General features: G+C 40.3%; 1 protein-coding gene across 1 annotated transcript; it reads right to left on the bottom strand.

Moving 5' to 3' along the window:
- Positions 1-15265: 15265 nt before the first annotated feature.
- LOC124798325 (putative beta-carotene-binding protein) lies at positions 15266-24179 on the bottom strand. Its single transcript, XM_047261675.1, has 6 exons — positions 24051-24179; positions 22521-22619; positions 20911-21061; positions 19562-19698; positions 18593-18745; positions 15266-16733 (listed from the first exon to the last, which is right to left on the bottom strand). Exons 1-6 carry the CDS (start codon positions 24115-24117, stop codon positions 16546-16548), a joined length of 795 nt encoding a protein of 264 aa, XP_047117631.1. The 5' UTR covers positions 24118-24179; the 3' UTR covers positions 15266-16545.
- Positions 24180-25298: the final 1119 nt, after the last annotated feature.

Here is a 25298-nt window from a genome sequence, read left to right as displayed (position 1 = left end):
TGTCTCCTTGCTAGCCATTAACAAATTAATTCGAATGAAAGTAAACATATTACTTTTTGTCACTATGCATGTCGCAAGTTAAAAGTAATTTAACAATATTTCTTCACAATATCATAACTGCTACTGTGAAGGGGCAGCTGTGCCTATTTCTTGACGAAGTGCCTACAAAATAACAGTGAACGAGTACCACATTTTAGTTACATTGCTTACTGCTGTGTTATCAATACTTGCTTTTAATTGATGATTTACCCTAGACCATTGTCTCATTGAACATTAATAAGAAGAATTATGTGAAGTTTGTTAAAATGTGATTTGCTTGTACGTAATCAGAGCAGTTGTGCAACGAGTGAAAACTACCAAATGTAGCGGTTGGAGCAGCTGAATGAGATATTGCTTCCTATTTAAATTCAGATCAGCAACTACATAGAAAATTATGAAGCATTCTAGTCCATTCACTGACTCCTGTTCATATGTTACGTTAACTAGTGGTATTATACTTATTTGTACATAACTGAATATATCATTTTTGTGAAAATTAAGAACGAGAGTTTACAGAAAACCATTTCTTTCTCCTTTGAAAAAAAAATAGTTAATTTTTTTCATATGTGGGAAATTCCCTAGCAGTTCTGCCATAATGCGTGTGTCACTCGCAGAAAGCACAAGGTTTGCCGGATGGATATTAAGCTGAGAAGTCATCACAAATATAAGAAATAAGAGTGATCCCACAATTGAAACCTGTGAGTCTCCATTCGTGATTGTTCGCATTCATTAAAACTATCTCCATATTCATCTTCGTTTGAATTCCTCGGCGCTATGTTTTGCAGTCTGTTTGTTTCTTGTAATTTTATCCAGTTCTTTGTGGTCCTATTAACTCCAGTAACCTTAAATTTTTCAAAATGAATATCAAGTTTTAATCAATCAGATAAAATATCCCTTGGACAGATTAGAAAAAGTACCAAATTGGTAATATTTTCTCATTTAATACTTGTAATGGTTAATGAATACACGGGTGAATGGAATTTTTAGCTGATCACTTCTTTTACAAGCGCAACCGTGACGTACTGAGAAATGCGTTTCTGTTGCAGGGTGAAACTGCCCTTGTGTAAATTACTTATTCGAATATTTTATAAAAAGGATCCCATTCGTGTGTAAATTACTTATCCGAATATTTTAGAAAGAGGGTCCCGTTCGTTTGCTGTGTACGAGCTGAAAAATATAATACTCAACTAATTTTTTCACAGACGAATAATGTTTGCAGGTCATTTTCTTTTAAGAAACCTACATTGAAATATCTACCAACCATTAACCCTTTCTCCTTACCTGACAAATAGCTCGTCTATGAAACTAATTTTTCATTTGTAGTGAGAATTTTTCGATTGTTTTCGGCAGAGTTTTATTATTTTCTTAATAATTTTGGTTTTATTCTCAACTTTTACATACACAGCAACTCCATTTTCGAAACTAAGTCTACGAGAAAATGGTGATAACCTACAATCAATTAAACTTAACATGTTTGTCCCAGTCGTTACCTTTATCTCTTCTGACTTCTGCACATCTAAACATACGTGAGCATCTTTTTTGATAGCTGGGATAGCTCCATACAATTCATTTGACAGTTCTTCAAAGTGATCACTTTTTTGATTATTATCTATATGTATTTCTCATTCCTGTTACACAAAAATTTTCAGAAATCCTGAATTCTTGTACTATTTTCACTCTGATGTTCGTTATTGCACTATCTAACATCCTCAGCAATGAAATGTGTTCTGTGTCCAACGTAAGTTTCCGTTTCTCTTTTTTTCTTTCTAATTGCTTTTTCCTATTTCACCTAAGTTCAATAAATCTCTGTTGGTATAATGTCAGACTTGTTTAATTTAATCCACTACAGGTCCTTATTAAAAGAGTAAATCTTCATTTGTCTGTGTATTATTATATTTATATTTCATGCTATCCTGATTTCGGCTTTTGTGGCATTATCAACTACAATGCTAAAAGCTGTTAGATCATTATTAAGTTATATCTGCTGAGGCAGTCTAAAGCAGATAAACAAATCTAACACAGATATAAGATGTAACTGTCAAAGAATATGGACTCTATAAGTCATAGAACACACAGGTTTCTTTTTTTACAGGGTATTCTGGAGTCCACGTTCTTGGGCAGTTACATCTCAAAGACATGTGTTAGCTTTGTTTACCTGCTTTGGATTGCCTTAACAGATATGACTTAATAATGGTCGAACAACTTTTAGCATTATACTTGATAATGGCATAAAAGTCGAAATCTGGATTGTACAAAAGACAGATGTAATAAAACACACTCACATTGCGGTTTTATTCTTTTAAAGAGTATTGCATGACTTGGCTCAACTCCATCGAAAACTTTTATTGTACGTCCCTTCTCTTAAAAACTGTACAGTCATTCTTTCTGCACTAATCTTACTAATCTGTTATAATTCCAAATTACGTAATGGCTGAGTATTGCTATACATAATATTTTTTTGTTACTATGTGATGAAATCCAACCAAATTAATATATACTTAGTATTCGTGTTTTCAAGTCTATTGTCTTGTTCTTTTTCTGAAGAAATGTATTGGGAACAGACTTGTTATTCTTGGCAAACCCTACAAGAGTAGGATCTCAATCAACTTTTGGTAACTTAAGCTTTCCACTGAACAATATTTTGCTTTACTGTTTGTTCTAGTGCTATAGTAAAATCCACCACTGTTTTCTTCTAATGAGATTTTCTGTCATTTATCAGTTTCTATAACATTTCTGTACCGTGTGGTCCTGCCCTTCGGTGTTTTTGAAATACCGCTACCTGCCGTATATGGCGCTACTGTTATAGCGAAGCTCTCTGGCTGCTGTTTCCGCGACCTGAAGCGTGCCGCACTCAGACACCGAGTCATCTTTCGAGTGACAGGATAAAAGCGGAATTGGCCAACACTATGGGCCACCTCCTGCGGTTCCGATTATAGCTTCTCCTTGATGTATCCCCGAATTTTCAAAATCATGGATTTTGAGGCTATTGTGACAGGCTTCCGTCGTGCCATCGTGGTCAGTACAGTGGAGAAACGTGTTGTTTAGTGTTCTTTCATGTGGCTTAAGTGCTCAACGTATTTTGTCTTTTTCTTTGATCTTGGTTGTGGAAGCATTGGATCGAATTCGTAGATTCTGCTGTCTGCAGTAAGAATGTTTTCTTGTAGGAACCAGCAAGCTGAGGGTGTTTGCGATGAATGTAGTGCGTGTTTGTACTCCTAATATACCAAATATACCATGAATAATGTGTTATGAAATGCGTTGGCTCTACTGGGAGTGTGTTTTGAGATAGTTGTGAAGTATCACTGGAGAGACTGCTGTGCGTTAGATGATCACTCTGTGGTGTTATTCGATGACACGTGGTTTCCGACAGCCGTGTTCCTAGAGCATTAAATTTAACTGGCTGCGTTTTATTAATTTATCAAGATTTTGTTAACTTTTTTGATTGTTGGACTAACGTTGTCGTGTTTGGTTGCGTGGTCGCCTTGTGTTGCGATGTAGATGTTTTTGAGTATTCTCGTCGGGATTTTGATATTGCTTGTGCGTTGAACACATGTCTGCGCATTTATATTACGTCGATGACGCGTCCGGATTATCGTGACTTGTGTTTTAGCTGGTCTTAAGGGAGGAGGTCTTTGTTGGTTATGTTATGTGAACATTTGGTATACTTGGGCGTGTTGCTTATTTTACGCAGATGTGTGTACTCCTATTACACTGCCGAGTCACATTAATTCACCACTTCTGCAGCGCGGACGTGCAGGAAAAGTCTTTGAGGTCCTGGAAGGTGCCGACAGGGACGTGGAGCCATGCCGACTCCATTATCATGGCCAGCTGCGCTAGTTCTATTGGGTGAGGATCTACACCGCGAACAGCCCAATCAGGGTGGCCATTCAGAATCTCTATTGGGTGTAGGTACGAAGAGTGTAGTGGCCAGGGAAGCGCGACACTCCAGTACGAACACGGTAAACTCATCCTGGGACTCTTCGAATCACGCACTTGCATTGCGAACTGCGTGACATGTAGTACTGCGCTGCTGATACATGCCATCCTGCCGAGCAAAAACAAATTGCTTGTAGACGTATGCGTGGTCCCCAAGGATAGATGCATGCTTCTGTTGACCTATTGTAACTTTCAGAATGACGAAATAGCGAAGAGAATACAACGAAAGCATACCCCAGGCCCTAACGCAAGCACGGTGTTTGCTTTCAGATGTTTCACTCCCTACACACCCGGCCATCAGGCTGAAGGAATATAAAACTACACTCACCTGAAAAGGCCACCTGTCGCCTCTCAATGCGAGTCTAGTTACGATATCAGCGTGCAGATTCCAGCCCTCGTTGGCGATGAACAGCATTCAGTACGGGTGCGTGAACTAGGCACGCCGGCCGCGGTGGCCGTGCGGTTCTAAGCACTTCAGTCCGGAATCACGTGACTGCTACGGTCGCAGGTTCGAATCCTGCCTCGGGCGTAGATGTGTGTGATATCCATAGGTGAGTTACGTTTAAGTAGTTCTTCTAAGTCCTAGGGGACTGATGACCTCAGATGTTGAGTCCGACAGTGCTCAGAGCCATTTGAACCATTTGTACTAGGCACCTGCGACGGAGGACAATTCGCAGCGGCATTCGCTGGACAGTCATCAAGGAGACCCTGTTGGTAGCCTCTTAATTGATAGGAGCCGTCAGTTGCTCAACAGTTGCACGTCTGTTGACTTGTACACATGTCTGCAGCTGTCGTTCACCCTTGTCACGTACGTCTCGTGGTGCCCCATAGTTGGCTCAACGCCGATATTGGATAGCGCCATTTGGACATGCACAGTATACTTTAACCATTGCGGCACTTGAATAGTTCACAAATTTAGCCGGTTCGGCAGTGCTTATAACATTGGTCCGAAAGTTAATGACCATGCCCGTTTGGAAGTCACATAAATCGCTCCGTTCCGTCACTACGAGAATTATCGTTCTGTTTTACGCGTCTCCACCACACGCTCTGTATGCTCTCTACTGCTATTGCTGCCTCCTGCCGTCTGTGAGTAGTTATTGCACTCTGACGTCGAATGTAGGCGGTGGTCACGTTGTGACTGGACAGCGTATTAAGCTGTGCCCATGTGTTGTGTAAGTAACAATGGACGTGTGTTCGTTGTCGTGACCGTCCACTTTTCTCAGTATTTGTTTAGAGCTCTTGTTTGCTAAGTCCTACAGCGAGATTTGGTCTAATTCTTTAGTGATAAATTAATCTAAAACGTTGGTTACTACTAAAGCTGTTCCGTAGTCTGGGATTTTCTGTTAGTGATAGTCTAGTACTTGGTTAGCTACTTTGCTAGGTTAGTGCTTGTTTATTTACAGACAGACTAAGTCACCACACTAAAGTGAAATCCTAGTTTACGCTATGGGTAATGCTGATTACGTCATTCACATACTACCATAAGTGCTTACTGGCATTGTTTCAAGTGTAATTAAGCTCAGTAAAGTTACTAAGTTTAGAGAGCACCACTAATGTCTAATAAATGTCTTTTAGTACCAAATGGGCACGTGGAAGAATCTTAAGTATGTAACTTCTTGATTGTGAGAATTAGTTTTGAAAAACTGCGCATGTTGCTATCACGTTATTCAATACCATTCTGATTAAGTTTTAAGACAATGCTCAGCTAAATGTTTTGATTTTAAGTTTTTGATTTTAAGTTTCGTCAGCCAGTAGTGCTGTTGTATGAAGTGCAATAAAGTTTCTTCCTCAGATCTCTGTTCCGGGGTAAGAGTACTCCCGGTTTTCGTTCATCCTGAACTCTCAGCAGCTGAGGAATGCGTTCCATCGTTACTACCGGCGGCGCGCTGGTCGAGATGGGCGGGTTCTCACATCTGGCGCCCACATATCTCCAAGGACGTCGAGTGTTACACTTGGTTACAACTTGGCATCGGATCAGAAGATTCTATTTTAATGAAACGCAAGTTGGAAAAATTAAATGAAGCATTGGAAAATGTCGGTCAAACCATCATCAGGCGCAAACAACAATCGCCGACAGTGCACCAGGCCGGTCCAGTTTCTTTACCAAAATATTATTATCTTTAAAGACTTACTTGGAATACCTGTCAGTAACATATATTTAACTTGAACACAATTACTACTCTATACTCACATTCACTGTGTTCTGGAATTTTATGGCCCCAAACAAAAGGTTTCAGAACAAGCTAGCATTCTAAGGCCTATGTATTTGTTGATATAGATAATCATTGTGCAGCTAGGATTTGATGCAGTAGTGCCTGGGCGTATGACGCTGCTTCATCTCGTTCACTTATTTTCTCCCAATATTCATTCACCTAGCCCAAAATATCAACTTCACAGGAATTCACACATGCAGTAAGGCATCCGATAAACCTACTGTGCTAGACACATAGTAATTCGTAATTGCTAATAATGTCTACCATCGGCCGTAGAATTTAATGACGAGAATGAAAATTTTGTGCCGGACCGGGACACGAACCCAGATTTACCGCTTATCGTGAGCGGTCGCCTTACAATTTGGCTATCCACGCACGACTCATTGCCAGACTCAAACTTCCATATGGCGTCAACCATACGTCTATGATCTGTACTCGCACATGCGTTATGTGTATTCCCGTACAGATTAGACGTTGTACTTGAAAGTCGCATATCCGCTATCGGCAGATAAATACGGTACCATTTGTCTATCCATGCACGACTCGTGGCTAGACTCAAACTTCCATACGTCGTCAACCATCTGTACTCAATGATCTGTACTCTCACGTCTATTATGTCTATTCCCATACAAATCAGACGAAGTACATGAAAGTCGCATGGCCGTTATCGACATATAAAGGCGCCCGCTCGCGATAAGCGAGAAATCCGTGTTCCTGTCCCTATCCGGCACAAATTTTCATTGGCGTCATTCCATTCTCTAGCCGATGGTGGTCATTATTCGCAATTGTAAATTCATCTGAAGTGTTTCATAATGGCTGTGGTCGCCACAGTGCTTTGTCATCAGAATAACAACCACAGCTGAATAACAAAGTGAGTGATCTTTACAAAACATTTTCATGCAAACATCCGTCCAGCTTCCAAAGTGACTTCGCCTCTTACTAAGTTTTCCCTTCTTCCACAGGATAACCACAGCATTTACGAAAAGACTATGTATCATCAGTATGACCTTATTGTAAAATTGTTTTTGTTATGCCATTTAGCCTGAAGATAAGGTATTCTCTCGAAACATGTCGCTAAATAAATAAGTAATACAGTAGTCAACAATGTTTGTGACTGGTAGCGGTAATTTAAAAAACCATCACATATTTCTTGAGACAGTCACGGTCTAAAAATAGTCAAAATGTCTTCAAATTCTTTCAGTGCCCTATTGTTACTGCCCCCAGGTCAATACCAGCTTCAGATCTATGTCATTTTTGTTTAACTATTTTTCTAAAGAAATTGTTATCTCGGACATATTCGATTTACTTAACATTATGGTAAGCAACAGTCATTCACAATAGTTGTTTGCTAACTACACAATTTAAAGTACTAACAGGGAACAATGCGGAGAGCATTACTATTGCACAGATAAGTGCGAGAAATTTAGTTAGTTCCGAAATAGCATTCATTAAGCATAGGGACTATTACTTTCAAACTAATCAAGTCTTGTTTCGTTACCAGAGCCAGTTTCAAACCAATAGTGTTACATCACATTCAATTTTTATTTTACTTAAATTCATGCAGTTCTACATCTGCTTCATACTCCGCAAGCCACCTAATGGTGTGTCGTGGAGGGGACTATCGGTACCACTATCTGATACCTCCAATCCTGCTCCACTCATGACTAGTGCGTGTGAAGAATGATTGTCAGTAAACCTCTGTATTGGCTCTAATATGTCGAATTTTCTCCCCGTAGTCCGTACGTGAGATGTGTGTGGGAGTAAGTAATATGTTGTCGGACTCCTCCTGAAAAGTACTGTCCCGAAATTTCAATAGTAAATCTCTCCTTGATGCACAACGCCTCTCTTGTAACGTCTGCCAGTGGAGTTTGTTTAGCATCTCCGTAACGCTCTCTCGCCAGCTAAAGGATCTCGGAACGAAACGCGACGCTCTTCGTTGGATCTTCTCTATCTCTTTTATCATTCTTACCCGAAAGGGATCCCAGATAGATGAACAATACTCAAGAATGTGGCGAACAAGCGCCTTATAAGCCCCATCTTTGGTGGATGAGTTATATTTCCTTAAGATTTTTCCAATGAATCTGAGTCTGGCGTCTGCTTTTCCCACTATCTGTTTTATATGGTCATTCCAATTAAGGTCGTTCTGGACAGTTACGTCTAGGTATTTTACGGCAGAAACTGTCTGCAGCTGTTTGTCATCAATAGTGTAGCTGTACAGTAGTTGATTTCTTTTTCCTATGTATGCGCAATATGTTACATTCATTTACGCTCAAGGTTAGCTGCCGGATTCTGCACCATTCATCAGTTCTCTGCAGGTCGTTCTGCAAATTCTTACTATCTTCTGGTGTTGCTACTTTGGTATAGACCACTGCATCTTCTGCGAATAGTCTTAGAGCATCCGTTGCCTTCTACTAGATCATTTATTTACATTGTAAACAGCAACGGTCCCATCACACTTCCCTGTGGTACTCCGGATACTACCTTTACATCTGTCGATTTAGTTCCGTTAAGAGCGACGTGTTGAGTTCTATCTACAAGAAAGTCTTGAGCCCAATCGCAGGTTTTTGCCGACACTCCGCAAGCTCGTATTTTTTTCATTAAATGTCAGTGTGGGACAGTGTCAAATGCCTTACTGAAATCAAGGAACACGGCATCAACCTAAGCGCCATTGACCACTGCGCTGTGGATCTCATGGAGGAACAGAGCGACCTGAGTTTCAAAGATCTCTTTTTGCGGAATCCATGTTGATTTTTAAAGGAGAGATGTTCATTTTCCAAGAACGTCGTAATTCTCGAGCTTAAAACGTGTTCCACAATTCTACAGCAGACTTACGTCAACGATATGGGTCTATAATTATGTGCATCTGTCTTACGGCCTTTCTTAAAAACAGGAATGACCTGCGCTTTTTTCCAGTCGAGGTACCTCTCGTTGCCCAAGCGATCTACGATAAATTACTGCTAGAAGGGGAGCAAGTCCTCTCGCAAAATCTTATAGCTGTCACATATGGTCCTGAAGCCTTTCCACTACTAAGCGATTGTAGCTGGTTTTCAGTTCCGCGATAGCTTATCCCAATATCTGACATTTCGATGTGCGCAAGAGAATTAAAAGGATGGAGAGTGTTATCATCTTCCGCGGTGAAACAACTTTGGGAGACCGAATTCAATATTTCGGCATTCTCTCCGTTATCTTCCGTTTCGGTGACGGAGTGGTCGCTGAGAGAATGATTAAATTATTTTGACCCACTTACTGAATGTACGTAAGACCAAAATCTCATAGGGTTTTTACTCAGGTCGGTTGAAAACGTCTTATTTTCAAAATGATTGAACTATATTCTCATTGGCCTCCTTATGTTCATTTTCGCTTCGTTCAGCTTTTGTTCGTCAGCTAGGTGTTTACGTCTCTTGAATCTGAGGTGAAGAGCTCGTTGTCTACGTATCGCTTTTCTAACACGGCTGTTAAACCATTTGTGTCTAGGGCATATTGAACGATGCCATTCAATTCTTTCCATTTGTTCTCCACATCTTCGTCCTCATTGCCGAATTTTTGATGCTGTTTGCTGAGATATTCTGAAATTTGTATCCTGTCACCCTTGCTGAGCGAATATATGTTCCTACCTTTCTTAACATTCCTTGTAGGACCCGTCGTCATAGATGCTGTCACAGCCTTATGATCACTGATACCTTCCTCTACGTTAACTGTTTGATAAGTTTAGGTCTGTTTGTTGCCAGGAGATCTAAGGTGTTACCCTCACGAGTTCATTCTCTAATTATACCCTCAAGGTAATTTTCGGAGAAGACATCCAGTTTTGGTTTGTTTTAAAGTTATAGACAGTTTATATTCTAGCACCTAAATTAAAGTTGCACTCTCTGAGTCAGAAAAGTTCAGTGCAGAGCAAAGCGCAAAAGCTACGAGATAAAATACACGTTTACAAGCCACAGTTAGTGTAAGTTCTTTTTCAGACAAGTGACAGTTACGTAATTTCAGCCATATTTCAAACGTCATGTTTCACTTGTCCTTCTACATATAACAATAATTTTTTCATGCAGGTTTTATAGTAGAAAACAAAGTGTAAACTTAAGGTAAACATCCGTATACTACAAATCAATTTATATGCCGTCACTAATCAATTCTTTTTAGCGTGCTACATGAGTATTATAGCAATGCCAAGAGTGATACAAATTAATGATTTTTTTGTGTTTGCTAGATAAAAGTTTCAATTTGATTATGGCAATATTTTATGAAGTGATAATAATGAAGACACAGTGATGTTCTACTAAAGATAATAAAGATTATATGTAAATAATACCGTAAAGAAAAGTGATGACACAGAGGTCACACTGTTGTAATGAGAAATATTTTTTGATGATTTGAAGTTAATGAAAACACAGTAATGGATTAATGGAGATGCAGATATTATTTTTTTAACTATTGTAGAAGAACATGACATTACTGGGTACACACATACATCACTCCCTGTATTACAAAGGAAAGATTTGCTTTTGAATGGTAGAGTAGTCATGCATGTTCCGCTTGATATATTGCATTTTTCTGAACTAATGATGCTTCTACATTATATGTACACTGAATTTAGAACCTCCTGATATTACTTTTGTTTGCATTAACTATGCCATTAACAATTCCAGCATAATAATTTCCTCATGCTCTACAGGTACAGCGAGCCATTTTTCAACATCCATTTCTTTTCTTGTCTATGCATTGCAAGCTATGCTTATACTATATGCTACTAGCTGTTAAGTTATTCTTATTTCTTTCACATTTTCATGTCTATGCTTAGAATAGTCTTATGATCACTTTTTACCTTGCTTTATTTTGACTGGCCAATTTGACGACTATGGACGGTAATGATTTTCTTTTACAGCAAAAGTACACTTTCCTTTGCCTTATTCCCAAGTTCCCCAATACTTATGCACATTCCTTAAATCTGTTTTTATTTTCTTTCATTTTCACTTCGCTACATGAGGTATACTACTAATGTGTAGTGAATATTTGCAAAAATACAGTTTTCAAATCTCATGTACTACAGAGATTTTCTACCATACTGATCTTTCTTTTGAGTTCTGACAGCTCTGGATTTATTGCCTGTATACATTAAGTTTTCAAGTCTGCTTACTGGCAGAGCCACTGTTATTCTACACATATTCACTACTGTTCTGCAGACAGTCACTACCGGTAAATGTATTTATCACTAGTTTCCTACTAGAAAGCTATGAGTCTAAAACATACTATTTCTACGAAATTCTTAGGTAATGAACTGTGGAGACAATTTCTAACTTATATATTGATGGTGCTGCCATAAATAATGCAGTTGTTACCTGCATAAGTTTAGGATTTGGAGCTGATATCCACCACTGTCATACTTCACAATCTTAAAGGCATTTAATGCCTCTTTAAGTCCCACTTTCTCTTTACGCTTTTGTCCTCTACCTTATTCACTGGAATGGTCATTAAACATACAGTTGCTTACTTGTCTGCAACAATATAAATGTATGCAAGCTTACTGATGTCGACGATAATACACTACAAATGGGAGATCTGTAATGACAACATTCATTGTGGTTACGACTGTACTAGGCAGCACATAATATATTATTAGCTGAGTTGTTATTGGGTTCTATACCTACCGCTACCACGAACGTATGTGCTAAATGCCAAATCTCACTACTTTGACATTCCTAGTGATGCTTAAAAAATTATTCAAGATAACATGACTTAAAAATACAATCCTCTGATGAAGAAATATGAACTAATGTCTATGGATTCTATGGATTCTCGATTTCCAGACCATCCAAACTGTACCTTTACGTCAACCATGACTTTGTCCTTGACTTTTTCACTCTTTACTTCATATTTTGTACTCTTGATATAGCTGCACTATGTTTTGTGTAACACTGTCTATGATTAGTCATAACTATGGAATGAAAGTTATAAATAGACACTTGATCTCACAAACTGGTGCATATGAGCACTACATATCTTAACAAATTTGTAAAAAGTAATGTTTTTCTATAACGCTGTATTGTATAACTCAGATTCTTTTGATTCCAATGTACTTTGTAAAGAGCGAGTTGCTCATACAACGTATTGTGCTTTCTTAGATAACAGGCTACATTTTAAACATGAGCACTATCATACCTGACTATTTGTACATTCACGATTCCTATCTACAGGGGACCGATGACCTCAGCAGTTTGGTCGCTAAGGAACTTACCGCCACCTAACTACAGATGTTAGATTGTTAAAGAAAATACTTCACAAATTAACCATCATACTTTTATGTTATTAAAGGAGCCAGATGCTGACAAAGATTTGTATTCCTTTATTAATTACCTCTTGTATGCTACATTCCCAAACTTTTATCAGCCTATACTTATGTACTTTTAAGAATTTGTTGTGTTATTACAGCCAATTGCAATAAGAAGCCTGCCAAATTCATCGGGAGGAGGCAGCAGGGTTATGAAACATATGTACACGGGGTACATTAATTCAAGATTTATAAAAAAATATTGTATTGAACGAGAGATGGTCAGATGTAGTATCGATGTGTAATAGCGTCGCTGCTCAACGGCGATTGCTGATTCGAGGTGCTATGGGTGAGGTGTCAGAGTAACTTTAGTTCAAGCGATGTTTGGAGGTCTCTCAAGTGTAAAGACGTGTTGTATCTGATGTGTGCTGGATATAGTACTTACTCGCCACGGGCAATAATGATATTTTTATTTGCAGAATACTATGATGTTTGGTAACTGAAAGGAATCGCAACAGAAGTTGGAAATAATTAAGGTAAAGAAAGTTGTAGTGTTACCAATGCAATGAGTGTATTCATAAGTGATGATTAAGACAAACTGTAGCACTGATATCAAATTCTTTTGTAGAGCTAATTGTTAATGTATAATCAGTTTATTTTAATGTGGTAAATCTGAGCGTTATTCACTTTCGAAGAATCAAAAGAAAGGTTTTAAAGTTAGCGCCACATTGCTACTTACCCCAATTTAGTACCAGTTCCCAGATCGATGTCATGTTTGATTAACTATTTTCCTCAAGAAGTTATTGTCCCAGTCATATTCGGTTTAATTAAAATGTATGATAAGGAACAGCCATGTACAGTAATTGCTGCTAACGGTAGAATTTAAAGTACTAACACACAGCAACGCGAAGAGCATTACCATAGTGCAGATAAACGTAGGAAATTCTATTATTTCAGAGATAGCATTCATTAAGCGTATGGACCATTACACTTTCAAACTGAACAAGTTTTGTTGTATTACCTAAGCCAATTTCAAATGCATAGTGGCAACAGATTCAGTTTTTATTTTGCGTAAATTCATGCAGTGATGGTTTCTTTTAAAGTTATTGACAGTTTAAATTCTCGCGCCAACATTAAATTTATATTCTCGTAGTCAGAAAAGTTCAGTACAGGGCAAAGTTCATAAGCGACGGCATAAAATACACGTTCGGGTGAGATTCCCATTCTAACAGTGTGTTTCAGGCTACTATCAGTTACGAAATTTCAATCATATTTCAAACGTACATGTTTCAAGCAGCATATTCTTTTTGAACGTTTGATACCTGCAAAGAAATCTGGAAACCTGGTCGAAATCTGAAGGAGAGAGGCATTGCTATCCCAGCCATGATATGATCTCTGCTCACAAGAATCAGGAACGTTTCCCACGGCAAAACTTTGCGATAGAGTCCCTGTCCGACACACTGTTTTAATCTATCTGTTCAATGTAGCCCCTTCCCAATTTGCTCAGAAGTGTGTATTACTGGAAAGGGAACATAAAATGATATGGTTTGCGACTTCATCGATATCGAGCTTATTAGAGATGGCCTACTGCCTCAGGATAAGAAGGGCGACTGAAAGAAGTAACGAAGTCCTATCTACGAAAGCATCTGGGCTAGCGCGAGATATATAAGTAAAGTTACAACAAAATAATAATAAAGACGACAAAGTGGTGATTGAAACCATATTCATCTTGAATACGACTGTAGCAATTTGCTTACAACTTATTATACACATCCCAACACATCAGAGGAGTAGTATTTCCAATGTACATACTTCACGAAAGTATTATAGGGTAGCGTGTATTCTTCTGAAGCTCCTAAAATGATTCGCGTAATTACGATGCAGCCGGCCGTGGTGGCCGTGCGGTTCTAGGCGCTACAGTCTGGAACCGCGTGACCGCTACGGTCGCAGGTTCGAATCCTGCCTCGGGCATGGATGTGTGTGATGTCCTTAGGTTAGTTAGGTTTAAGTAGTTCTACGTTCTAGGGGACTAATGACCTTAGAAGTTAAGTCCCATAGTGCTCAGAGCCATTTGAACCACTTGAATTACGATGCCTTTATAGGGCACTAGACATACATCTCCAGCAGTGAGCGTAAAACTAGTCTGAGCTTTACCGCACTGGCGAATAGTGAAAGTTTCCAGTTTAATGTACCCAACCACCCCGACCTCGTTGTTGTCGGCTAGTGCACCAAGCAAAGTGCGAAAGCTGCCGAATAGTAGATAGGGAAGATTTTGTGCATAATCAACACTGGAAGAAAAGTAAATATCTCAGCCTGTCTTCGAGAAACACATGATGTACGATGCATAAAAGTCAGAGCTGACATACTTATCAGACCATAGATTTGATAACGTCTAGATGTGTAACCGTCTGTGTTCTGTCATCAGATCTTGTAAGCAGACTAATATTTCATTAGTTTAAGTGACAAAGCTAATAAAACCACCACAGCTAATAACTGTTACCTGTTATGTGATATCGTTATGGTGTCATACGAGGTTATGGAATTATTAAGAATAATTTCGTACCATTCAAATCATTTGATGCTGGAGAGCAATTTATGAACATGTTTTTGATTCGGACAGTTGAGATTACCTACACGTTGGTTCGTCCCTGCATTACCCGAGTGTGACCTCGGGAAAGTTAAGCAAACCATATGAAGTGGTAATCGTCATTTTTCTTATTAATTAGATGACATCATAATAGATAGCGACTCTTGGAATACAACAGTGTAATTTCCATTCTTGGGAAACAAATGACTGACAAGACAGAAATCAAAATAGTCTCAGCTCTTTTTATTACTTATGACAGAATATTCCACAAAATTAAAATATTTCGAAATATACACACAGTTACATCATTATTTAACACTAGAATTAATATAACAGTCGTTACTGATTCTTCGACAAATTGGTCCTACCCAGATTGTCTTTTTTAATACAAATCTACTGTTAATTGGTAGTACGTATATATCCGAAATACTGCCATGCTTACTTTGAAGTAAGAACGTGCTTCGAGAGTCTTCTCTGTGTACGTAAAAGAAATTTCCACTCTGTAAATCATCAGCGCCTTTTATTCCAGTATGTACTCGAAGATAGGGTAGTAATGCATAGGTTCTTCGTCTTTGTCGGCTATAAAGAGACTGCACAAAGTTTGATATAATTACTGACAGCTCGAGAAAATAAAATCATGTAGACGTACAACGACAGAAAGTAAGATTTCCGAAAACTGAAACATTTTCTGTTACTGTTCCTAATTTACGATTTGAAAAACTAGTGCTCTTTCATCAATACTGACCATCTTGTACCCAACATGATAGATTTGTTATAAACTTTGATATCTATAGATTCTGCTCTTGTGTAAAACAGTATGGAAAACGCCTAATCCGATAAAGGTAAACACAGTGAAGCATCAAGTAAGCAGACACCTTCATCGATTGTGTGGAATGTCTATACAAGTTTCTGGGCCGAATTCAACGAAAGCATAACTGAAATTGGTTTGTTATATAAGGCCCGCCTTAGATTTCTTGTTTATTATGGCCAGTACACACAAACGTAGTTACAGAGATTAGGAGCTGAAATTGAGGAGGGTGAGGAAGAACTTGTCAGTGGCCTCGTCGATGAATCCCTCCCAGTATGCACTCTAAATGAATTAGGAAAACTACAGAAAAACCAAATTTGGATGGACAGTCGATGGTTTGAACACCATAGAGAGTTTAATGTCCTGAATATTGCTCTACGCCGCTCAGCAATTTAATCTGTATTTGACTGAAATGTCGTGGTGTGTGAAACTAATTACTAACTAGATTTTCTCACAGGGGGAGAAATGTCTACGTTAGTACTTTAATACAAGTACTTAGGAACGAATGAAATGTGTGCATTGGTGCATCTGCAGTCTTCGGGTAGATACGGATCTCACGTGCGCTGACAGTAGCAATCTTAAACAAATAGTCAAACAGTTGCGGATATATAGGCCGCCTAGTTTCATTAGTGATGGAAATATAGTTTCCATGCAATCAATAGGAAGTTGTGCAATAATTGAAACATCAGGCATGCTGTGGTTAGACCGCGCTGAAGTAATAGCTGTAATCGGACCTCTTTGGGAAGAGCTGGTCGTAGGGTATAGTACTGAAGACGGCTTGTGCACGCTGGCGGTATACTTCGGCCAACCATTTCTCCAGCGTCGGCAGGAGTTCGGGTTGGACAACCTTCGTGGCGACGCTGTTTATGAACATATTACCGGCGTGCACTGCAAACAGAGAAATGACATTCTGAAATTGGTCTTCTGGTAGAAACTGAAAATGAGAAAGTTTGATTCGAATACTTTAATGAGTTTTCAGCGCATACTTATATGGGAAAGAAGCAAACAAAATAAGATTATAATGTAACATATCACTGACGCGCGTTCGTATGAGGCGTAGAAGAATGGGGTAGGTAAGTAACCGATACTTATTGAAAGGAACAATCTCATCATTCCTCTGAAGTGACTGGAAAATCTAAGTTTGTTGACATCATGAATACAAGTCCCACCGCAGATTCCATTGGATTAACTGACTTCAAGTGACACGCATTTTTCACTACTGTCCTCTCACATCAGCTTGGCAGAACTTGCTGTCCTAGCCCAGATCGCTGAAGCACACCTGTGCGGTGGCACTCGATTCGGATTTAACCTGGTTCCCGTCCTGATGGTGGATGAAATTTTCAGTGCCAAGTATTTGGTCTGCGAGGGGACGAGAGTTGGTGGCCTAAAGTTCCTGTTCACCAGTCTTTCGATCAGTGTCCTGGATTATTTTCCAAACCACTCCGCAATGTCTAATGAAGTGAGGCCATATGACACTGTTGACGGTGATACGTCCATCAGATGTGGACGTTAAGCCCGGCGGCCCCTTAGTGCTATTCGAGAGGAGGAGGCTGTGTGTCGCCAGTGGGCTTCCCCCTCAGTTTCCTTCTCCTCCTCACCACCATCATCGTCATCATAAAACACGAACGTAACAGTAATCTATACAGTCATCCATTACACTCACGTACTCTTCAGGAATGCAGATTCTACAGCTCTCACACATCCATAAGGAAAGGGACCAATGTGCGAGGGCCGCCAGGCAACTGAATCCACCCCGTGGGATTTCCCAACCAGCGTTTACATACGGTATTTAATTTTAGTGCAACTGAGTCAGCGTATTTCAGAGCTGTTCAACTATTTTTGCCAGAGGTGTGCAAAATTTTTGGGTAACGGAGATCGTAAATTTCGATTTAAATTTCTTTGGACGGTATCTTTGTTTCAAGCTGAGACACTCGCCGTACTTATGTGACTTTTTACTGATTTACGATCACACAATTTTCCAGCAACGCGCACAGTCCACTTTTCATATCTATTCGGATGCGTTGAAGATTGCAATGAATGTTTGTGATGCGCAGTATTACTTTCATATATACTGGTCTCAGATGCACACAAGGAGGTTGTACAAATAGTTGGAGCAAGACAACCAAACACGAAATTTGGGTTTGATTGCTCTCGGTCACCTATTTGTAAACAATTCTTCAGTACTTTTAATATAATACAATGACAATTACAACTTTTTTAATTTTTTTTTCTTTTGGGGAGAATGGGCGTGAAGTACCCCCTCATCTTGGTAATGCTCGTTATGGTAAATGGTTTGGTGTTGCTACGATGAATTCACGGTTTAGACACACATTCTAAAACAGAGCTGTCAAGCCAGTAAGAGATCTGCATGATCGACAATAATACAATAGATGTATGGGGTGACACGTGGGAGACAACACTGAATGAAATGAACTGAAACTTAAACGGACATGGACGGGACATATTTCCACTGGAACAGATAATAATTATATCAAGCAATTCGTTTGCTGTAATCCAGGAAATAAGCAAAGATCAGTACCTTGACAAGGTAAAATGTGTAGATGAGATTACACAACGTGCATATAAATAGACAGGATAAATAGAAATGAAGGACTTAACGCTTGCAGAACTATGGTGGGATCATTGTACAGCATCTGACGTCAAATTCACGATAACGATGATGATGATGATAACAAGGTAAAGTATTCAATAAAACAATGTGTGCAAGTTTCCCGCTAATAACCTACCTAGAGGCTTGTAGTCCCCGAAGAGGCCAGTGAGTTCATACTGGCTTTGGCCCAAGTCGAGCTTGACGCTGACAGAGTCCACCTTGAGGTAGGACTGATCCCCGTCAGCAGTCTCGAGGTGTCCAGCGTACGTCACGTCCGCGTTGCCTCCGCCTGAAATATGACGACCAGGGATCTGTTAGTATCCAGTTCGGATGGATCGTTCTACATACATCAACACAGTAAGCCGAAATAGTGATTTCAATATCCTTACTATAAACGTGATAGCCAATACAGTCGGCCCACTTGTTTTTTAAACTCTGTCCACAACTGAATCGCACACCACCCTTCTCAGACGAAAAAGGCAATATTCCTATATCAGCTACCAATTAGTCATTTGTCCTTCAAATTTTAAAAACCCTCAGCCATCACTATACATTTTCTTTTGTTCTCCTTACATAGCTACTTTGTTAATATGTTTGTCCTTTTCACTACGTATTCTGTTACGTTTGGCTTAATTTTCACATTAGCGTTCAGGACATTCTCAGGATTTTTAATACTGACTACCACGTGCTAATGTTTTCACTGATAACATTATTATGTGAAGCGACATTTGATCTTAAATGTCAAATATTTCAGCTAAATGTTACCTAATGTATGAACGTAGTGTGTCAGTGATATGCGTCACTATTGAAAGAATGGTCTATGCTAAATTCCGCTTAGTTTTATTCGCGAAAATGTTATAACTTACTGATCATTATTTGAAGATATGACATTCTTTAAGACTATAAGACACACTGATACACGCAGATAATGAGAGCTTTACTCTTTCCCAGCTTATGTCTTAGGCTGATATGATATCGGCAAATGAAAATAGTAAGGGATTTAGAATATTTGCTATTTTATTTTTTCCTTACGTGTTTAGAATATATAACCCACAGTAATTTGACCCGTCTTCTGTTATTGGTTTATGTGGTTATTTATACTTACGCATAGAAACCTTGAAGGAACCACTGCCGTCCAGAGGGACGCCGAGGACTTTTCCGGACATGGCGTAGGTGCCCTCTAATGCGTTGACGCCATCAATGTGGGTAACGACACGGATGCGGTTGTTGACGTTATCCACACTGGAAACACAATGCCGCCAAGTTAAATGACAAGAAATACAGATGGAGTAACAGAGCTCGAGATCCGAACGAGAGATTATTAGATCGGTGGGTAGGTAGTGAGATACAGACAGACGACAGACAGCGCAGCAAGTTCCGATTACTACCTAAATGTGATATTGGCTGAACAAGGTAAGTTGCGTTCGAAATTTTTGCGACGTGAGGCACAAACATGGGGCGTGAAATGTTATAACTAATGGATGAACATTGGGAGTCAGAAATTAGAGGTCACAGAGGCATCATCATAACAAGCTTCACACGGAATTAGTCGATCTATTATTTTCACATATACAGTCATCCTCACATACTGAAAGCTTATAAAATCAACCTTATCAATAGCTTTTATTTAGTGAACAACGTCTTAGGAAAAAAATATCAAGTGACTTGGAAATCAAATTGTTTGACAAAACACGTTACTACCTGATCGGTCTGGTCCTATAACACACGGTGTTTCGTCTACTTTGACACACAAACGCATTTCTTCTAACAATCACATACACAGTCTATTAGATTAGGGAGGTTTTGAAAAGGTACACCCTTTTTCCGAGGCACTGCAGAACACTGTCTGGAAGCAATCCTGCACTTCTTATGTTCATGTAAAATGTCTTTTGTCAACGAGCATTAATTCCGAGCTAGTACTCATACATACCACGAAAGAAGTAGTGGCTAAGTAATTAAATTCGTGTAAATGGGACAGAAACACCGACCGTGTATTTTCCCATATAAATGTGTAAGTAACAATTTTGGCTGCACCTCTTACTAGGTTTAAAACAGCGAATAACCTGACAGTCGCAAGCAATGGATCTAATGGGGTTGGGGTGAGGTGGAGGGGAGATGGTAGTTAACAAGGGTATGTATATCGCTGGCCTCCGTTCAGGAGAGTTAATACTTTGGAAAAAACTTAATTCCTAAAGAAGTGAGCTCGGCTCGAGGGCAAAACGCATAGACTGAAAGGAAGAAATGAAAACTGCCACACGTTTCTAGAGTCAGCTAAGCATCTGGTTTTCCGCCGGAGTGCGCGTGACTGTAGAGGACACCGAGACAATTTCAGTTGACCTACCCAGCTGAGTTCACGCCAGCAGTCCACACCGTGGCGCATGTGGTGATCCATGTGTCACGGAAGAGCGGTACAGCAGTTGCCTGCAGACACGATGAGGAGAAAACGAAACTTACTGCAGGTTGTCGACGACGGAGCGGCCCAGGCCGGTGAAACGGGCGTTGTCGAGGCGGAACTTGAGCGCCATCCCTCTGGAGTTGGTCTGCCACGTGAGCGGTGGCAGCTCGTCCAGGGGGTCGATGGGTGCGGCACCCATCTGCGGAATGCCTGCGGACAGATGTCAGCCGTTCACACGCGACTGCTCATCTCACACTGAAACTCACGTTACGAAGGTTACCTGCTTATGCTTGCTATCCTTCAACATAAACTTGTTTTACGTGGAGTGTATACGCTCTACCTTTACTTAAGAGTTCATGAATGGTGTCTTAGAGTAGGTAGGAAGATCGAAAGGCATTTACAAAATGGTTCGTATGTAATGCTGTAGGGGACGAATACATTAATCGTTTCTTCATTGTTCGACCGATTGAAGCCAGTTTAAAACTTGCGGAGCTACTCATGTTCGTAACACAAATTTCTAAAGCAAGTAGCATCTGACAGCAAAGTCGCCGTTTCGAGCACCTTCGTATTCTCTTGGTTCTTTTCTTGTAAGCGTCTCACTTGGGAACTATATACAGTTATTTTACTTCAAAAGCTTTAATGTTTATATAAGAATTAAAGCAATCTGATAATAACCAACACACTGTCATCAACAAAAAATTCCAGAACAAAAAATTGCCACACAGGACGCGGGTTCAATTCTCGTTTCTGCCAGATATTGTGCGTTGGCGGGAGGACTGGAACGGGGTCACTAAGTCTCGTAATGCCAACGAGAATGAGAAGCAGCGGCTTCAAGGTCTGTAAAGCCGACAACGGCCGGGAAAGCGGTGTGGTCACCCCAGACTCCTTCATACCGCCAGAGAATGACACGGTGGCCGTCCGGCCCTATTAGGCTCGTCTTAGACCAGAGCAGCGGAGCTTTGCTTTTCTTTCCTGTGAAAGTGTCTCCGGTTGATGTAAATAGCTGACCCGTCCTACAATCCCCCTTCTCTCCTCCCCCCACTAAGATACACGCTGCCCTCGGTCATATTACCAAGGCTTCATCAGAAACCACTTGCTTAACATAGAGGCAAATGTCATATGTATTTTACCTCTATGTGATGTATCTGCGTTGAATTGTCTGTATTAACATTATTAAAATTCTAATTTTTTCACCGGTTGTAATCTGAGTTAACTGCATAAGCTCACTGGGTCCATAAGTGCTTCTCACCAAATTATTACAAGTGCAAAAAGCTGTAAGACGTCGTTATAGCTTGGCAAATTATAGTTAATTATAGGCATTCTGCATTCCTTTATTATTATTACTAATCAAGTCATGATGTAGCTGATATAACTTTCATGGTTTCATGTTATGTTGAGATATCAGACGGAGATAGTACATCAGAACTGTTAAAGAGCATTCAGTCTGTGATGCCCTGCAAAGTACAAATAAACGTCAAGATACAACTTCGTGATCTAAGAATGATGCAAGTGAGCTACTGAGCACCATTATTTAACTTAAACATCAAAGAAGTTTCGCATAGTTCCCAGTAGTGAAAATCTTGTACTCGTCTCCGTTCAAAAGATGGGCTTGCTTCTGTTACACGCGGAGTAGACCTTACCGTTAACGGACGTACTTCCCAGTACTCACCAGTAGCCAGATGTGGCACTGCGTCCTGTAGAGCCTTCCGCCGACATTCGACGACGTTAGGCTGGTCGTCAGCACATGTCTTGACGCCGAGAGGTGTCGCTGAAAGACAAGAATATTTCATACACAATATGCCGTTCCGATAAATTTTCTGGCAGTCATGACAATCTTTCAGCTGCGCTCACGGTGTTCTGTCTCCCTAGGACTAAGGGAGCAACATACCCTACATGACACAGTTGAAGCTGAGTCGTGATACACTACTGGAACGGAATAACCGAACTTAAAACGTCCAAATGTGGCATCAAAAAATGAAGCGTTCCGGTTTTACTTTTAGCAGTTATGATTAAAATTGCACACAGAACATCAGCTGGAGAATCGAGTAAACAAACGCTGTAGTGTTGTTAAACTGATAAGCTGCAACTATACCGGTTTTATTTTCTTTTCTTTCTTTTTTTTAAAAAAATTGTACTATATAATCATCAAAGGCGTCTCGCTGCAATAGGTAGCGTAATTTTTCGATATACTTTGGCTGTTGCCTGCGCTATCTTCGTGACAAGCAAGAAGCTACATTTCAGTTTCGATCGTTGTGTGGTAAGATCCAGAGAAGGAACAAAACAAATAGCTTTGATGTCAGAATGTGACTGGAATAAGTATGGTAGATCATTCCAGACCAAAGGTACAGCTTTGACAAGATCTCTAGAAACGCCATTGATCTATTCCGAAATGTTTATTTCTCCCATTACTTATCAAGATTTGTAAACAATTCTCCTTGACTATCCATATAACTGCCCCTAATGTGATGTACAATGCATCGCGTTACACATAACATTTCTGGAAAACATTATACTGAGTCTTCAGCAAAAGCAACACCCTACTAGGATAAAAACTATTTTTATTTAAATAGAGATAGTGACGCAGATACAGCTGCAGTACAGGAACAGTAAGAAAATTATTGAAATATTTGTGAGTGGTAACACGTGAAACAAATACTCATCTGAGTGTACTTTGTAAGCAACAGAGCGATTGGAGGAAGCAAATATTTTTTGAATCAGTTCATAAAATCAAAAAGTATAACTTCTACTGCTTCAGTAAAACAATTTATGGTGAGTGAGGGCTTTGTCCATAGAAATGGGAAAAGACTGCCAAGGGCTTTCTTAAAATAGAACGCTGAACATAGCAGAAGAATCGAAATGAGTTGAAAGCTTTGAAGCAAACTCACTAGAATCTACCTAGCTCAAGCCAACGTGAATCTATCGATACACAGACGCCCGTGTTGCGGCCACAATGACTGAGCCACTATGAGTTTTAAATTCGCAATAGAACTTGAACACGAAGTCTGGTTAGAGTAAAGGCAGATAAAGTGCAACTCGCGGCACGTGAAGCAGACGACTGCATCGGCCGTCGAAATGACGTGCAGAAAAATGGAATCAACAGCAACGAGAGCACGTTACGAAAGTGAAATTTGCTTCAGGTTTGGGAAACCGCTGGAGCGTTTGCGATGGCGCCGATTTGAAGTGCTGGCGGCAGACTTACCTATCTCGGCGACGGCCAGGCCGGCAACGAGCAGCAGAGAGGAGGCGACGGCGGTACGGCAGCACATGTCTAGGCTTTGCTGGACGTTGCGGCTTCGAGTGCCGGCGCCATGTCCGGCCGCCCTTATATATGTCCGGTGCGCGCGCGCCGCGCCAGGCCCTGCTGCGCCGCGCGGCCGCCAAGCCTCCCCACTCCGGCCGCAACAACCCTGTAGCCGCTGCGGCACTCGTGCACACTTACGTAACTGCAGTCAACCTCTAGGTCGTCATTGAAAATTTTTTCAAACTTAATCACACTCGTATTGGAAGCTGACGCCATGGTCGTATGTACAACCTGCTTATTGTAATGTTTCACGACTTTCTTTAAGTAACCTCTCCGGTTACATTTTTCACTTACCAGACTACACGTAACAAATTTGATCGCTTTTATCGGGAAAACTGGTGATATTTCCTGTAGAGTTCCTCCTTTTCGATTTTGCGTTGTATTCTTCGTCGTTACACAATCGACAAACCACATCTTTTCCTCAACGAGTGTGTTTGAACAAGCAACACTACGTTACATTCGTCGTCTATCTATTGCTCTAAACGAGTATACTTAATTCTGTTTACGATGTAGCAGTATTATAGTGTTCTCCCCGATTTCAGTAGCTACTTGTCACACATTCAGATGACAAAAGTCATGTGGATTGCAATATGCACACATTGCGGTAGTATCTCGTACGCAAGATATAAAAATGCGGTGCGCTGTCATTTGTACTCAAGTGAACAAGTGAAAAGGTTCGCGGTGTGATTACGGCCTTACGACGAGAAATAACAGACTCTCAGTGTGGAATGGTAGTTGGAGCTAGACACAGGGGACACACCATTTCGCAAATCGTTAGGGTATTCTATATTCCGAGATCCACAGTGTCAAGTGTATGCTGAGAATAGCAAAATTCACTTAACGAACGAGAGCAGCGGCTTTTGCGTAGGGTTGTCAGCTCTAAAGGACAAGCAGCACTGTGAAATATCCACAGAAACAAATGCGGGACATACGACGGATGTCTCCGTAACCACAGTGACGCGAAATTTGGCGATAACGGGCTATGGCAGCAGACGGCCGACGCGAGTGCTTTCCATACAGCACGATAACCGATACCGCCTGTAGCGCCTCTTCTGGGCTCGTGATCATATCAGTGTTGTGACTGGTTTAATGCGGCACGCCACAAATTCCTATCCTGCGCCAAGCTCTTCTTCTCAGAAGGGAGCA

Source organism: Schistocerca piceifrons, chromosome 5 (assembly GCF_021461385.2).
Source record: "Schistocerca piceifrons isolate TAMUIC-IGC-003096 chromosome 5, iqSchPice1.1, whole genome shotgun sequence".
Lineage (NCBI taxonomy): Eukaryota > Metazoa > Arthropoda > Insecta > Orthoptera > Acrididae > Schistocerca > Schistocerca piceifrons.
Note: the sequence above shows the minus strand (reverse complement) of the source record. Positions and strands in the feature narration are given on the sequence as shown.

Coding starts and splice junctions, on each gene's coding strand:
- LOC124798325 (XM_047261675.1), bottom strand. CDS start 24,117: ATGTGCTGCCGTACCGCCGTCGCCTCCTCTCTGCTGCTCGTTGCCGGC. Junction 22,620..24,050: donor CCTGGCCGTCGCCGAGATAG/GTAAGTCTGCCG, acceptor CTTGTCTTTCAG/CGACACCTCTCGGCGTCAAG. Junction 16,734..18,592: donor CGGGGACTACAAGCCTCTAG/GTAGGTTATTAG, acceptor CTCTGTTTGCAG/TGCACGCCGGTAATATGTTC.